The sequence below is a fragment of the Haplochromis burtoni genome, unplaced genomic scaffold (assembly GCF_018398535.1).
Source record: "Haplochromis burtoni strain Fernald_Lab_line unplaced genomic scaffold, NCSU_Asbu1 Contig_73, whole genome shotgun sequence".
Taxonomy (NCBI): Eukaryota; Metazoa; Chordata; class Actinopteri; order Cichliformes; family Cichlidae; genus Haplochromis; species Haplochromis burtoni.
This window is the reverse complement of record NW_024582434.1, coordinates 362,501-379,828: the sequence shown is the minus strand read 5'-3', so window position 1 is coordinate 379,828 and position 17,328 is coordinate 362,501. Positions and strand designations below refer to the sequence as shown.

Here is a 17,328-nt window from a genome sequence, read left to right as displayed (position 1 = left end):
TATATAAGATGCCTTCCATTATGTGTGTCTGGGGTGAGAGCAGCAGCCCCAGCAGGAAGCCCTTTAGCTTCACTTTTACATTCGTGCACTGTACCACTGTGGTGGGAAAAGTCATCCTACTGCCAGGAAATCATACACGATTAGTTTTTGTCTGATTAAATGTCAGGAACGCTGACTGGTGATGCATAAAACCAATGAGCAGATTATGTTAAAGAAATTATAGTTGACTTAGAATATATTTCTTAAGATTTATTGAATAAATTTGAAGGAACAAAAAGATAGGGGGCAAAGCTGAAGGTGGAAAAATTGAAGATTTTTGATGGGAGTTACCAGGATGGATGAATTAAAAATGAGTGCATTGGAAAAAGGAAGGCTGATATGGTTTAGATAAAGGATGATGAACCTCGAGCAATAGGAAAAAAGGATTTTGAAGATGGGGTAAAAAGTTTTCTGTCTTATTTATGTTTTGCAGTTACCGAACATGTTTACTGTAGTTTTCAAACTTTTGCCACAAAACCACGTGTTTAAAATTAAAGAAGTTTGGTGTAACCATACCAACTGATCTTATAACTGACATTTCAGCTACACTAATCTTTGTTCACCATTTTAATTTCTGAGATATAAGAACAACAGAAGCAGTTTTTGGAACAGATGGAATTTTATATCCAAAATTATGAAAATGTTTTCAAGTACAGGACTACTTCTCTGTCAAATCCAACCTGCCATGCTGGTGTTACACTAAATATTTGACAACAATATCAAACGTGTATGAAATGTCAGCGATCAGCCAACAAAAATGATTGATATCATATTCTACATTAAGCAGTGAAGTCGTTATGTACATGTACAGAAGCTGTCAAAAGTACAACATTAATATTTCTATACAGTTATATTTTACATTACATTTGAAAGCACTCGAGAGCCACAAACCTGTCCATAAAAAATAAGAGGTGAGTCAACTGCAGATGTTGGCACCGTTCCTACCAGATAATGCTGATATACTGTATAACACTGCACGCACAAACTCAATCACGTAGGAGCTCCATAACATTAATGCGTGCTAGCCAGTCATCCCTCTCACTAGCGTATAGTTAAGTGCCATGCCAGCTCGGCGTACACTATTAACTGCTTTCTAGGTCAAAGCGTGAATCAGTAATAAGCATCAGTGGCTCTCACACAGAACAGTGTCTCTCAGCTCTCTGGCGAGGCAGGTAGGAGTGTTTTGATTCCCTGAACTCCTCGCCAAGATCACACACACACGCACAAAAAAATATCCATTTGGAGTTGTAATTAGCACCGAGAAGCAAGAGAACTGTGGTGTTTGTATGTTTAGGTTCAGGAAGGCTCATTTGTCTGCACGGCTCACTGAGCAGAACTGCCACGTGGTGAAACTGCGCGTGTTTTTGCTTATTTGTCATGCCGATGGCAGTCCTAGTAATGCCATTTGCATTATTTAGTAAATATGGATTTACTCAGTTAATTAGCGAGAGACATGGATTTGCTCACCTCTTCAAACAAGAAGGTGAAGGGCAATAATCAAACCAAGGATAAATGTATATTCAGCTGAGCACAAAGACTAAATGATTCATCTATCAGTGAACTTTGTTTCTGAGGCTGATGAGACATGTTAGAAAGAGAGCAGAAAGATTTTCACTAATTACGTGTGTGATAACATCACTGATCTACATGCAGATACGCACAGTAAGTTGCTTATACACTGCTGTATTAATGTGGGGGAAATGAGTCTAAAAATCTAAAGAAAACCAGCACAAAAACACTTTTCTTATGTGATGCTTATTGATATTCCTGATCTGTAGATCATTTTCACCTCATTTAACCACATTTAAACAAGAATGTTTGTTTTGGTGTCCAGAATAGGTGTGCGTTTATGCCTGTATTCTGCTTAGTTCTTTCATGACTTCACTCACAATAGAAGCCTAAGGGAATTTCCCTGCTGAAAGTGAAAAGTTTAGATTGACAGATGTGTTGGTCACATGGGGACTCCCTTTGCAGTTGATGGGCTGCCCACTCACGGCAAGTTGTTGCAGGGCAGAAAACCCCCACAGACTTCTGAATGTCAGTCTATTGTTGTTACTATATAAGGAATATAACTATATAACACTTTGCAAAGAGCATCTGGTAGGTTGTAGCTCCCGTAACCTGAGAAACTTGTGCTTTGATTCACACTAAAACCTTGTTTTTGTCTTTGCATCACTGAAAGCCTCTCATGTCAGATTTTCACAAACTTGTATTGACTTAAACACCAAGTCAACTGCTGCTTTTCTCTTTTAACACTTTTTGCCAATAAGTGGAGATTTTATTATATATCACGATAAGCTGCTTTGGCTCAGATGTTTGTTTTTTGTTCACTTAAAGATAGTAATACAGTGTGAGAATATGGCATTTTCTCTGATTCGCGACTATTTGTGTGCCGCAGTTAGACTCAGAATTATTCAAGGTTAAGGGAAGATAATTTTCCTTTTTAAATGATAACAGTATCCTTGTGTTTATACACCTCAATTTGCTTCAAAACCTTTGATAGATGATTTGTTAAAAAGAATGGCCAGTGCCCAAATCAGAATTTAATTCAGTTCAATTCAATTCAAGGACTTTATATTGTAAGGTAGACCCTACAATAATAAAAAGAAAACAGAGAAAACGCCAACAATCATACCATATGAGTAAGTGCTTTGGCCAACTTCCCCTGACAGATGACAGGAAAGGGCTGCTTACATTTCTGGTCCAGCTGCAGCTGTAACACTGGCTGGTAGCCTTTGTGATGTTTTTTAAGTGGTCATCTGAATTGTTAGTTAGTTGTGGTTTTGCCTACAGAAGAATGCGATTATTGTTCTTCTTCACTCACATAACTTGTGAGATAGTGACTCATCACAACAGACAGAAGGGGACATAAGTGCACACAAAGCTGACACAATAAATTCACTTTTTGTGTATCTGATGTCATTAAATCCCATGCCACATCTGGACTTGTATCACGGCACACCAGTGTCGCTCTGCACACCATTTTGAAACCACTGGGCTGTAACTTGAGTTTCAGAAAATTCCCCCAGGTTAGTCCCTGTCACTTGCTCTGTGATCATCGCCCAGACAAAAACACAGTGTGACATGAAGGCCTTCAGGGTGACTTGCTGGACCATGATGACAAGTAAAACATCCATACATCAATCATCTTCAGGCAGGCATTTTTTTAAATTGGCCCTTTCAGGTCAGCCAGGTGGAGGGAAAAAAATCATCTTTTGTGTGGAAATTCTTCCTTTTTCGTGGTGATTTTGAAAGTGTTTCTTAAGTATAACTTTAGAGCCGAGTACACAAATATGCAGTTAGCATCTAGCCTTTGTCTAACATCTGTCAGCTCCTGATAGAAATATATTACATTTCATTTGAAGGTGGTAATGTATCCTTTTCGCCTTCTAGTATATTACATTTAAATCCCATTACACAATAATGTAGTTCAGAACCACGTTACTGTTGATGTTTTTAAGTTAGCTAATTTTGATGGAATCTGATTAAGATATATCAGAATTACTTAGTTTAAAATGTTTCCAGACACAGTGAGCAATTTGGGATTTATTTTTCTCATGTAAAGATTGATCCACTGATCCATGCATTTTCTTCCAGTTATTCAATTCATCTTCAAGGGGATATGTAAAACAATAAATAAATGAAACATGCATTTATAAAGCCTGCCAGAATACAGCAGTTGGTCACATTGTGGTTCAAAGGAGCTGAATTGTGTATTCAGAAATGTGCACTCTTAAAAAAAACGTCTCTGCACCACGCATGATAAAAACTGCTGCAGCGGAGGTGTCTAAAAATGGCAGATATCATTACCGCAGCTCAATTTATCAGCATTACATTGCCTTCCTTCTCGCCTCATTTCTTTGAATTCACTTAAAATTGGTTAATATCCACCATAAAACATTATTCTTTATATGCCAAGTCAGCTGAAAGCCATTTAAGTGTGAAGAAACTCATCTGAATTGTTCACGGAGATTGCACACTCGGGCACGGAGGTTTTACATGAAATCCAGCAGGAAGTGTGTCATGTTGAAATTACATGTTGTGTTATCTAAGCTTGTGGTTTAATAGTCAACTCTTCTAAATAAAATAAGTTATGTTTTAAAACAGATGATTTTTTTTTTTCATTACAGGCCTGAGGGACCAAAATAGCTTGTTGCAATAACACAAGCATGCCGGCAGGACTTCAGCTGCTTTACGATCGCACTTCAGTTTCCTGTTTTTCAATAGTTTAAATGAAAGAATAACTAAAAAAAAGAAAATTGTGCCTTTACAGTTTTAAAACTGACTCTCTATTATCAGTGCAAAGGCTCCTCTGTTTAAGGACAGTAAGAGGATGGAGGTCATGCCTGTAGCTCTAAGGCTCATTAGTGAGAGTGGACAGAGCGTGAGGATGAGTGGGGTGGAAGACGAAAGGCAGAACTCTATGAGGACAAGCAAAGAGTAAAAGCATGGAGTAGAGGGCACGGAAAAGCCATTAATTTACAAATGTAGGTTTGTTTGAGGATTCTTTGAGGGAAAGGAAATCCACATTAGTGCTAAGAAAAGTGTGATTTGAAAGCACAAAAGTAATTATGTGCAATACAGAAACTCATGGCGCTGTCTGAACGAGCAAACAGCATCAGCGGGTGAGTAAGGTCATGTGGGAGTTATATATCTTCATACAGACATATATGCTCCAGGGTTCTCCAGCTAATCCTAATTAATCCTTTAGGATAATTATGTTTTATCACCTATGTAATCGCACAGCCACAGTAACACTGTCACTATTAGTCATGACACTTCAAATTAATGCATTTTTTTTTTTTTTTGCACAACTCTATGTGGACTGTATTTTCACACAAACATGGCACCCACGTTAGCTTAACATACGCACTTTATGTGAGTATTTGTGCGACTAAATGTAGCGATGCTGTTATTTTCAGCAGTGGTTCAAAGCTTTTTATATGACGACTACAGATGAGCTTATAACGGAACTGTCAGATTGGCTTATGTGTCCCTCCACTCGTCAGATGTTTAGTGCTTATACTGACTGTAATATTGCACATAGTCATAAAAGTTTAGCTTGGCCATAGAATAATTTGCACATTTTTCTCTTTTTCTCAGTAGGCCTAGTGAAGTAATCAGTACAAATATAAAGATGTGTTTATGAGTACCAAACATTATTTTTAGGTAAACCGCTGAGAATCAGAGGGATGCAATGAGACATGACATAACTATGATCAGTCAGAAATTCTGATAAACACTGAGACTCAGATCTTAAAAGCAGATAGAAAATTAGGATAGGTCTGTTTGTCTTCCAGTTTTTATGGAAACCCATTTGGAAATCACTGGATGCCTGAATGTTAGAATATTCTTCCTGTCCGTACCTGATACTGTGCGCTCTTGGTTCACGTCTCTGACCTTTGTTACCACAGCTGAACTACTTTTGAGGACTACCTTCAGTCCATACGCACTTGTACTCTGGACATTGAAAGCACAAGTCATATTCAGAGGTAGTCGCTATGTTTGACAGCAATTGTACACAAAATGTACACGTAAAATTCATTTTCTCTTTTAAATCACATACTGCTGGTAAATCACAAGTAACCTATGAGATAAGAAACGTGTCACAGAGAAGAGCTGGAGCTGAAAACTGACAGTATTGTGGGCGTTCTTTTACGTCCCTCGAATGTGTATGTTGGTATTGGCATTCCCTAGTGTTATTATCTGTTGACACAGAAGTTTGTCTAGAGAATGTTTACATGTTTGCCAAGTGGATATGTGAAGCTGCAGGCTGCTGTATCTGCATTGTTGTGGTGCAGTTTGCCTTCCTGTGGTTTACAGCTGGGGGCACGAGGCCCGTCGCATCCCACTGATTATGGCCCCAGAGTGCGTGCGTGTGTGCGTGTGTGTGTGTGTGTGTGTGTGGGTGTGTGTGTGTGTGTGTGTGTGTGTGTGTGTCGTGTGTGCCGTGTGTATGATCATTGGTTTGTTTATCATGTCACTAACTTTGAATGTGATGTTTTTCTCTTGTTGTGTGTGTCCGTGTTCATGCATCTTTGTTGCCATTCAGTTGTTTGCTTGCTTGCTGTTTTGGTGTTTGTCATTTCTGATTGCAGTCTTACTTGGAAGCCAAAAAAAAAAAAACACCAGAAAAACACACACACACACACACCACACACACACACACAACACACAACACACACACACACACACACACACACACCACACACACACACCAAACACAGATACACACCCCTACCTTATCATCTAATGCCAGCTAAAGCCAACTACTAAGGTCCACCCTAGTCTCTCTGTTTGTCACAGACTTTGTCACTCTCTCCCTCTAGCTCACTCCCTCTCTATCCCTCTGTCACCACGCACAAAAAACACACTAAGAAACACACACATGCACACACACCTACACACATATTCAGACAAACATATCCTTCTTTCCCCTGTGGCTGCCTGATTGAGGTTTCTTTGCCTCGCCCTTCAGATTTACTGTAATCGGTGAAGGAGGATGGCAGGAAAGAAATAGATGGAAAGTTAAATTGAAGGATGGGAGAGCAAAGAAGGGATAAAATGAGTGATCCAGTAAAATAAGAGAGGCTTAGGGAGCTGATCTGGGAGGGTGGGTGGAGGGGGTGATGTGGAAGGGAGAGAGGTAGTGACACGAGGTGGAGTAAAGGTTTGGTCTCAAAGAGGGATACAGTGATGCAACCAAAACCTTGGTTGGTTGCTAGCAGTGGTGAAATTGAGTACAGAGTACAGAAAACAGAGACTGTTTACCTTCAAAGTAAAAGTTGCACATTTTGATGTGTGCATGTTGGTTGGAGAAATAAGCCACAACCTTTACTTTGGAGGTAAACGTTTTGTTCCAGTTTGTGTCAGTGATGGCGTAATACCACCCTGCACCACAAGATGGTACACTGAGTTAGTGTAACTTTAATTTAACCAGGCACATGAATACCTTTCAGTGGCAGCCGGGCAAAACCAAAAAATATCAAAAGTGAAACAGCAGCACACATCAAACAACATCAACACACTCAGAGGTAAAGCGCTGCCCCCTGGTGGTGAAAGGGTAATTACAAAATGTACCTTTAAGTATGATTTGAAACTTCCAATAAATACAAATTTTAGAAATCATAAAATTGTATAAATCATTTTTCTATGACCTTTTACCACAACTTCAGCTAATCAGATGATGCGATGGCAAAGAAGGAAAAAAAAACAGAAATCGGAGAATGATGAGCTTTGAAAGCTAGCAAGCCGCTAGTGAATGAAAAACTGAAAAAAGTCACCTTCAATAAAAAAGGATTGAGGGAACCATCCATCTCATCACATTTGAACAGCATCCATAGCTGCAAACTCAGTGGCTTATAGTTTCTCATATGAGGCTGACTGGTCCAAACTTTCTCCTGCAATGAGTTTCTCCACCACTTCTGTCGCCTTTCTACAAAGGTCAGACATTTTACATGCACTTATGTACACATGCATGTGCACCAGTCATTTTAACTTCCATCCATCCATCCATCCATCTTCATCCGCTTTGTCCGGGGCCGGGTCACGGGGGCAGCAGCCTAAGCAAAGAGGCCCAGACCTCCCTCTCCCCAGCCACCTCCTCCAGCTTATCCGGGGGAATACCAAGGCGTTCCCAGGCCAGCCGAGAGTTATAATCTCTCCAGCGTGTCCTGGGTCTGCCCCGGGGCCTCTTCCCGGTGGGACATGCCTGGAACACCTCACCCAGGAGGCGCCCAGGGGGCATCCTTGTCAGATGCCCGAACCACCTCAGCTGGCTCCTTTCGATGTGGAGCAGCAGCTGCTCTACTCTGAGCCCCTCCCGGATGGCCGAACTTCTCACCCTATCTCTAAGGGAGAGGCCAGCCACCCTTCGGAGGAAGCTAATTTCTGCCGCTTGTATCCGCGATCTCGTTCTTTCGGTCACTACCCACAGCTTGTGGCCATAGGTGAGGGTAGGGACGTAGATCGACCGGTAAATTGAGAGCTTCGCTTTTACACTCAGCTCCCTCTTCACCACGACGAACCGGTGCAGCGTCCGCATTACTGCAGCTGCAGCCCCAATCCGTCTGTCGATCTCCGGCTCCCTTCTCCCATCACTCGCGAACAAGACCCCGAGATACTTGAACTCCTCCACTTGGGGCAGGAACTCATCCCCGACCCGGAGTGGGCACTCCACCCTTTTCCGGCTGAGAACCATGGCCTCAGATTTGGAGGTGCTGATCCTCATTCCCGCTGCTTCACACTCGGCTGTGAACCGTTCCAGTGCATTTTAACTTCCTTCAAAAAAAAAGAAATCAGCTGCTATTGTCATTTCTGTGTTGAGGTCAGGCTGGAAGGCGAGAGAGAGAGAGAGACTCAGAGGCTGCTGAGGACAGAAAACAACTCCAATTAAAGAGAGATTACAGCTTCTGCCAGTCCACAGTGCAGCGTGACTTTACAACATCTGCCGTCAGCGGCTGATGATAAAACACCAAGTTTTAAAGATCAATTTGTCACTTTTCATCTCCTCCTACACCTCATTTACTTCCAAGGCTGAGGGCAGGAGGAGGCCAGAAGAGAAGGGGGGGAGGAGGAAGGAGATGGAACTGCAGCGTTATTGCGAGAAAGAGGTGAGAGTGAGAGAGCTGACTTCTCTTTACGAGCACTTTTGATGATGTCATTTGGAATAAATCCTTCCCTCTGCCCCCTGGCATGGATTCCCGTTTTTGAGATAAGAGCTCTTCATGCACACACAAACATGCACACACAAACATGCACACATTGCTTTAACAGCAATGGAGATCAAATCAATTCCTCATTTGTCCTGATTTTTTTCTCCCTATGTGACACTAATGAGCTGTATCAAGCAGTTCTAAAACACAGATCCAGGAAGTTCAGGGTGGGATTTATCCCAATAAAATGTTTAGTCTGCATACAAGTTGTACATTGTAATATGTGTATAAGAAACCTTTTATTTTGTGTCATATTTCCACCACACATAACTGTTTGAAGCAGGAACCGTTTTGAAATATGTCCTTGGAGAAGTGAAGGTTAGAGAGCTAAACCTGATGTAAACAAAGCCAAACACACAGAAGGATTGCATGCTTAGGAAGAAGGTCTCACTTTCATAACCTTCTTTCTCTTTTTCACTTCTTCCTCACGCTGTTTTTATTCTGGCTCGATAAAAGTTTGAATCTGGGTTCAGCTTTGTTCGGGATTACATGTTTTAATAATAATAATGATGAATTTGCCTCACCCACACTGGTACATGACGGCTAATGATAGGGTGATGTGATGTCAATCAAACACAGACTGTACACACTCACACAGTCAAACTCTTCGTCACACTCATTGTGTCCTCACCCTTTTTACTGTTTCTCTGTAATTAGCATGACACTGGACCTTCACTGTGAAAATACAAATCCATATGTTTAGTGTGTTTGTCACAAATCACGTGAGTTGCCAGATTGTCTGTGAAGCACAAATTAAGAATCTCTTTTAGCAGATTTATTTTGGTTATTGCAAACACTGTTTGTTCTGCTATACACATCTGATTGTGGTTACTCTCAGCATTAGTTTAAAATATTTTAACAAGCATAAAATCCCTCATATAAACACTTAAAACAACACTTAAAACAAATCCTGCAAAATTAACAAAAGCAATTATTTTTGACACTTAAAAACTGATATGCATAATCTTGAAACTAGCCTAAGGAGGCCAAATGAAAGAAAGCACATGAATGACTATTAATCATTTCATAGCTGGATTAGCTGTGTTAGGTGAGTTTAAAATTATATATTTGTGAAAAGTGACTAGAAACAGCAGAAGGCAGTTAATTATGCTACATTGATCTGTTCAATATAGACCACACCAGAAAGAGTCACTGCAGCACTATGGTGCACTTAGGTGGCATATTGACTAGTCAGAGGAATGAACTGTTACGCTTCCACAGAAAGCTAATATCCAGCCACTGGGCATGGCAGGATTATTTAGTCATGTTCTCTGAGCTAGCTGACATACTAAGTTTCACCATCCAGTTAATAATCAAGAAATAAATGAATAATAAATGATTAAATTCACATTTGAGAAACTGATCTGAATAGTTTAGGGCAGCGGTCTCCAACCTTTTTTGTGCCACGGACCGGTTTATGCCCGACAATATTTTCACGGACCGGCCTTTAAGGTGTCGCGGATAAATACAACAAAATAAAACTAGTACCGGTACCGAAAAAAAGAAGATTTATTCATAACACACGTGAAAAGACCCAGGAAAACGAGTAAACGATAAAAACGATAACAAAATAACGCTGAAAACCGATAAAAACCCTGAAAACCATACATTTCACACCTGAGCCTCAACTCTCGCGGCCCGGTACCAAATGACTCACAGACCGGTACCGGTCCGAGGCCCGGGGGTTGGGGACCGCTGGTTTAGGGTGTTGTGGAGCACCTCCCTCACTCTCTGACCTCAGTAAATATTTTCCGGATGATTTTAAGGACTCTGATGTTAGTTTCAGGTTATTTTGATTAAAGTGTGAAGTTCATTTTGTAAGTTTTAGTCAGTATAACAGTCAGAATGGAGGATCATCCAGGGTAGTCAACAACTTCTGAATCACAAGTCTTTAACCGATCAGGGTGCAGTGTTCTTAAATTCACAGTCAGATTGTCACAGTCCTGGGTCGTATTTTGATATTCATTGTTTATAGTTAGTCCTTTTGGCATTAGGTCCTAGGTTCCTTAGTTGTAGTTATTATTCATTGTTTAGTAGATCTCCTTTGGGTCGTCTTCCCATGTATTAAAGTTCCCATTGTTGTTTATTGTGTCTTATGTGTCATGTTTCTGGTCTGCCTGGTTAATGCTGTCATGCCTGTGTCTAGTCATGTTTTCCTGTTTATTTTGAAAGTCCAGTTTTCATGTCGTTGTGTTTTAGTTTACATTTCCTGTGCATCATTATGTTCATCCTAGTCAGCTGTTTCCTCATGTGTCTCCACTTCCCCTGATCACCTCATGTGTGTATTTAAGTCCTTTGTCTCTTACTGTTCATTGTCAGGGCGTCTGATCATGATAACCTTTTGTTATCATGGTCAGTCATAGGTTTGTCATAGTTTTTTATAGTTATGCTTGGTGTTTCATAGTTTCACGTTTTCAGCCGAAATAAAGGCTCGCCTTCTGTTTGCAAACCAGCTCCTTGCCTCCAGTGTCTGCTTTTGGGTCCACTTTAACAAACACACCGGCACTCCCCGGCGTGACACAGATCCACCACTCCCTTGCCGTGTCCAGTTTCAAGCAACCAAGATGGTGAAGGTGAAAAAACACAGCTTAAGGCTTCATAACAGGACTTTACTCGCCAGTGAGCAGAGATGGGCAGTAACGTGTTACAGTAACGTGTTACAAGTAACGCGTTACTATAATCTCATTACTTTTTTCAAGTTACGAGTAAAGTAAGGGATTACTATTGCAAAAACAGTAATTAGATTACCGTTACTTTCCCGTAGTAACGCTGCGTTACTGCGTTACTAAAACTGTGATTTTTTGCGAGAATGTCTCATGACAGTGACGTAAGCGAGTGCGCCGTTCGTGACAACAGCTGTGTGCAGATCAACGATGGATAATATATCGAATGTGGGAGAGAGTATGAGCATGCAGCGTTTAAAGCGTGGATGTACTGACCTTACTTTGAGTTTGATTTCATAAAAAGTGACAAAAACATTAGTGTCCGTTGTGCGTGGGAAGAAAACTTCTTTTTACAGCAAAAAAACCCCTAAACTGCCAACAAGCCCCGGTGCGAAACGACGTAATGGGAAACTCACAGAGAAACTCGGGGATTCTTCCACTGACCGCGGCACACCTGCACCAGGGTAAACCTCCGCCTGCCCCACTCCTGCTTTACAGGTGAAAATAGAGCAACAGGACCGCTGAGTCTTTGACTTTATTTATTTTCTGCTGTGTTTTACTTGCATCTATTTGAAAGACTGAGTGTAAACACAAAAAATATTTTATTTTATGTGCTGGGATGTGCAGAAAATAGGTTTAGATGTTAAACTAATTTATTCAAGTCAGAGAATGGTGCATATAATTAAATTTTTGCTTGATGCATAAAGTTAAAAGATTAAAACTAATAAAACAAGTTTAAAAAAGAAACCTTTTCCATTTGATTACATTTTGTAGGAGTAGGATGTAGGATTATGCAGAAAAAGTAGAATTGGGCTGAAAGATCTATCGCTTTATTACCTATTCAGGTTGTAAATCGTGTTTTTAAAAAGTAACTAAGTAACTAAGTAAGTAATTAATTACTTTTGAAAATAAGTAATCAGTAAAGTAACGGGATTAATTTTTTGGGGAAGTAATCAGTAATTAGTTACTGATTACTTTTTTCAAGTAACTTGACCAACACTGCCAGTGAGTGACATCACATCTTTTATACTCTCTATGATAGCAGGGGACTTGGGTAGAAGTGGATATAGGTGCAACAGTGAGGATGTTTTGTGACAACTTCTGTTTTTGCCTCTCTGGGTGTCTCCTGCCTCACAGCTCAGTGTTGTACAGAGTTATATGTCAAAATACACCAAAATGGAGGATGAGGGGTTGAGGATGGAGTATGTAGTTACCACTGGTTAGCATCATTACTCTATCAGTACTCACAAACTTTGATTGACAGAGTAAACACACAAACACAAGCCAGCGTATTTGTTCTAACATCTTTTTCAAAGTCTTCTCTGCATGGATCCTTGACATGAAAACATTTTTGAGACCTCCTGATCTATGACTTGCATTTCAAAGGACAAAAGGTTCGCGGATGGCAGATGAGTACACCTTGCAAGGCGACCTTTCTCTTCAGCGTATGAAACAGACAGAGCACAGATCGGTGCCTAGATGGGAGCAGATGGAGTGTGAGTTTCTCCTAAGAGCGCGCAGAGAGAACGAGAAGTGAGATAATAGCTCACAGCTAATCCACTGCACACTAAAAACTCATTACTTCTTAAGAAGGAAACAAAAAACTTGCTCCCCGAGATGGAAAGAAATACTCTGCTCAAGGTGAAGACCTTGGCACAGCCTGCCTGATTTTCCTCATGTGTGCAGTTTCTTTTATGTGCGGTTCAGCAGATTTGACTCGTTTTTATTGACGGGGAGCTTTGTACCAGCCTGGCAGTGGGCACCTGCAGCTCCCAGGACACCCACTAACTTAACAGCCAAATGTTTGAACACATGATGAACACATTGCTACGGAACCTGTCAAAAACACAAAACAGGAAGCTTCGTAAGTACATATAATAAATATTTTACATGTGTAGACTTTTCGATGCAATATTAATCATCAGTGCCATTGAATTATAAGTATTCTATGGGTTTTTCTTTGCCTGAATCATAACAATTTCTTAACGAATTTGTCTAGGATCGTATAGACTGGAACACAAGTAGCTGTGTGTTTTACATCAGTGATGGTTGCTTTTACATCACTGAAGAGAGAAGCAACAGCAAGTAGGAAGATCCCCAAAAAAGTTTCAGGTATTTGAGATTAAAAGAAATTTGCTGTTCAGAGGAGCGATGAAGGTATATTTTTTAAAAAGTCCTTGTCATCTGCACTTGTCATTGTGCCTCTGATGATGATCATTGCCAGAAGTGGGAGACAAAAGCTGTGCACTCAAGGTTTAAAAGAAGATTACGCACCCATTTCACCTTGCATTTCACTTGATTATTCAGTAAATGCCTCCAGATTGCTTTGATGCTACCCTGACTAGTAACAGGGAGCATTATGCTGCTCCTGTTTTTGCATGATGTAACTTGGGATGATTGGTTACAACAGCCTTTAGGGCACTACGTCAAACTGCAACCCAACTGTGATCTTCAGCTACCTCTAAGAAGATGTTAGCTAAGGATCTGGAGATCATGGCGGAAGAAGAATCGGGGAAAAGGTGGCAAGCAGGATGTCCAGTAACAGTAATTTCAAACTGGCTTTTAGTTTGTTTTTTTAGAGCTTCATGAAACAAAAGTCTGTGAGACAGGCAATGAGCTGATCTTCTTGCTGTGGGAAAAGTAATATTAGCATGCTTGCTTTGTCTTACTGTAATACACTAGCATTGCATTTCACAGTTTCACTGCATTTGACCAGCGACTAGCTCTCCAAATCTTTTAACTTGTTAAAAACATGCATGTGTAGCTGTCCATATGGTGGGCAGTGGAGGGTTGCCAGGGTGGGATTTCTGAGTCTTACAGTGGTGTAAAAATGAATCACAATTCAAACATGTGGGGGTATCCAGCTGTAAAACTGTATGGCCTTAAAAAGACATTTTGCAAGAAATGAAATTCAATCCCCAAATTTAACATTTTAATAACAAATACCTGCTCATCAAAGAATTGTGATGTTTAAAATAAATAACTAAAGCTTGATTTGTGCGTTTCACTTGATTACTCTGTAAATGATTAATTAGTAGTTTCCATCCAAATGTTTTTAATGTTCTATATAATGAATGCACTTATTTGAAGAGACCTCCTTGTAGAAAAGTGGAGTAGGCAGATTTTTGTCTCCTATAGGAATGTAAAGGCTAAAGAGTGCATGGAAGAAGAAGAAGCCATTGTAGCATAGTCACCATATTAATGAGCCACTGACAAAAAATTAAATTAAATTTAAAAAAAATGTCCAACTGGCAAAATGACAAGTTCACAAAATGACACCAGATACCAGAAGCATCATTTTAAATCCAGCATCCAGCGAAAATGTTGCCATTCTGTTATATATTCATGAATAAAGACAATCAGAAGAACATTCCCCGCCATCCCCCGCCATACATTATGTACTACATTACGTTTCAACGAAATTTACTGTGATTCATATTAAAATATGTTGGATCCTCCCTCGATAGAATAATTCACATCGTCATCGAGTTTTAAGATTTTTTTTTAATTTATTTTGCGTAACGTCGAAAACAGACACGCAGTTGGAGAGATTAACTGCTCTGATCACAAAGCGACCTCCGCAAACGCAGCTTACATGTGCTTGAAAAGTCAAACAGCCTTTCGGTACCTTTGCTGTTCAGGGGGAAGGTAAACCACTTTCATTCTTTGAACTGTCCCACGAATCATCACGAACCATCCGCTGCTTTGTGAAAACCATCTCCGTCATTTCACCTTCCACTGCACTGTCTGCATATTCATAACAAGTTCATACCCCTTCAAAATTCATTACTCTGTTTTGGTATTCACATGTTCAGGGATTCACTGCAGCACAAGCCATTAGAAAATTATTTAAGATTAGATTGTGCCTTGATTATCTTTTCTCCCTCAGGTGGAAAATGTGCGTTCAGCATCTCGTGATAAGGAGTCGCTGCAGAGTCCCGGTCAAAAGGCATCTCTGTGTTTTTGATGGGTAAGACTGAAAAACGATAAAAACGTTTTTAACTCGTCTTGGTGAAAAATTTGAACTTCTTCGAACATAAAATGCCCCTTTGACTGCACTGGTTTAATCCCCGTTAGAAATCATGAGCTCACTGAAGTATGCGCCACAGGGGCCAACTGCGCCACGCGCGCAAAGAGCCACCAGCAGATGTGGAAGAAATGCGCAAAAAAGCACCAAAGCGCAAAACAGGAAAGAAAAAGAGAGAAATTCTTGAGATGTGACAATCCAATAATGTTTGCGTGGAAAAGGAGGGTGTTGGATACAAAAGTAATCACTTTGGAGAGTAATTAAACCTCTACAAGAAGCAGAAACATCGGCGGACTCACACTCATCACATCCGTCGTTACAGCGGATAAAAAGGGAAGAACTTACCTCCCAGCGCTTGTTTCATAACGAAATTCATGATGATGGCTTTTAATTCCCTGCCTTCCTTATCCGAGCGATGTTACATTCAATAGTTGCGGAAGATGAGAAGTCCTTTGTTGCCAGATCTGCAAATTAAAACGACAAGCACGTTAAGCACGGAGACGTGTATTCAGCTTAGGCTACAGTCGACGCTCTTTATACTACATTTGTTAAGCTGAAATATGAAACGGTGATTTCTGAAATGTTTGCAAGAGGTGCTTTTGCGTGTAAAACACATTTCTTCGATGCACCAACTGAAGGGCACCGAGGTCAATGGTTCGAACACAAAAGCGCCAAACATGTCACAACTACTGACCAGCTCAGAAACTACTGCTCGCGGTTTATCTTCGAACGTTTTGCTTTAAAATATTTTCCAGGACAGCTGACGGTCGTTCAAACCGTGTACGGCTGAGCTTTGCCTGCAGTCAGAGCACTTCTGAGAAAGTGCACCGTGAAAGACCCTCAGTCTGGCAGGACGGTCTGCTGTCACGCATGTGAATCCCGGACTAAACCACTCCTGTGTATTTTTCCTGATCATGTGGTAAAACTTTCCATCCTCCATTGGAGGGACGTGGACTCAGCCATCCCGCTTCAGCATTAGAAAAAAGAAAAAGCTACTCGCACGTTAATGAAGCAGAAATATCGAGCTATGCACGCATGTCTACAGCTGAAATTGCAGTTGGAACATATGTTCAAAATGACCCCCCTTTTATGCATGCATGTGCTGGGATTGTGTGAAAGGAGAGGCACACATGCACTTCCTAGTAGCTACGAGCCTGGTTTCAGCACCACGGCGAGTGGATAGCTCCCTAAACCGTTGGCTTGTGTTGAAGCAGCCGCATCAAGCGTCGATTTACCTCCGTCCGGCGCCTGAATGAAATTCTCCTGGCACACTCACACACCGAGCACGGATCGAGGAGCAGAGCTTCAGCTGCAGTACCCTCCGGAACGAACTTATCCTGCAGCAGGCAACAGCAGCACGGGCTAATCTAACTGCTCGTTCCTTGCATCTCCGTCTCCCGGGGCTGGAAAAAGGACGTCCTTGGTGCTTCCTCCTGCTTGCCGCTTCGTCTTCCTGCACTCACTCACTCACTCACTCACACGTAGAGAGAAGGAGGAGGAGTGGAGGGGGTGGCGGTTTGCGGAGGGTGAAGCAGCTGCCGTTAACACTGTGATGGGAAGCAGCGAATGAATCACATGGAGGGATGGAGAGAGAAACGTCCCACTAACGTCCCCCTGACCGATAGAGAGAGATCAATTATTCAGCCCTGACGCTGGCTGGCTGCTCGGTCCTACAGCCCGCCCTCCCATCTCTGAAACGAGAAGGGGGACTCGGTGTGTGCTTAAAACGGTGGTGCAGAATATCAGCTATAGGCTGGGGGTGTTAGGAGACACAACATTTCTCGCTTCTCGGTTTGGAGGTGTCGTTTTGTTTGAGGTGACCCACATTTGGTTTGCATTCAGGTGTCCCCATGTGTGTGTGTGTGTGTGTGTGTGTGTTCTTAAA

At 41.2% G+C, this 17,328-nt stretch overlaps 1 protein-coding gene across 2 annotated transcripts in view; it reads right to left on the bottom strand.

The window, feature by feature from the left end:
* Positions 1-17,077, bottom strand: part of LOC102299467 (complexin-2) — a 65,829-nt gene extending 48,752 nt beyond the window's left edge. Inside the window, exons 1-2 of one of the 2 annotated variants that reach the window (XM_005924048.3) lie at positions 16,679-17,077; positions 15,789-15,907 (exon numbers count right to left, since the gene is read on the bottom strand). In XM_005924048.3, the coding sequence (XP_005924110.1) occupies positions 15,789-15,819 (31 nt within the window). In that variant the 5' untranslated portion in view covers positions 15,820-15,907; positions 16,679-17,077. Of the gene's footprint in view, positions 1-15,788; positions 15,908-16,137; positions 16,389-16,678 lie in introns of those variants that run through there. The other variant, XM_005924050.3, reaches the window with a different exon arrangement.
* Between the last annotated feature and the right edge of the window lie 251 nt (positions 17,078-17,328).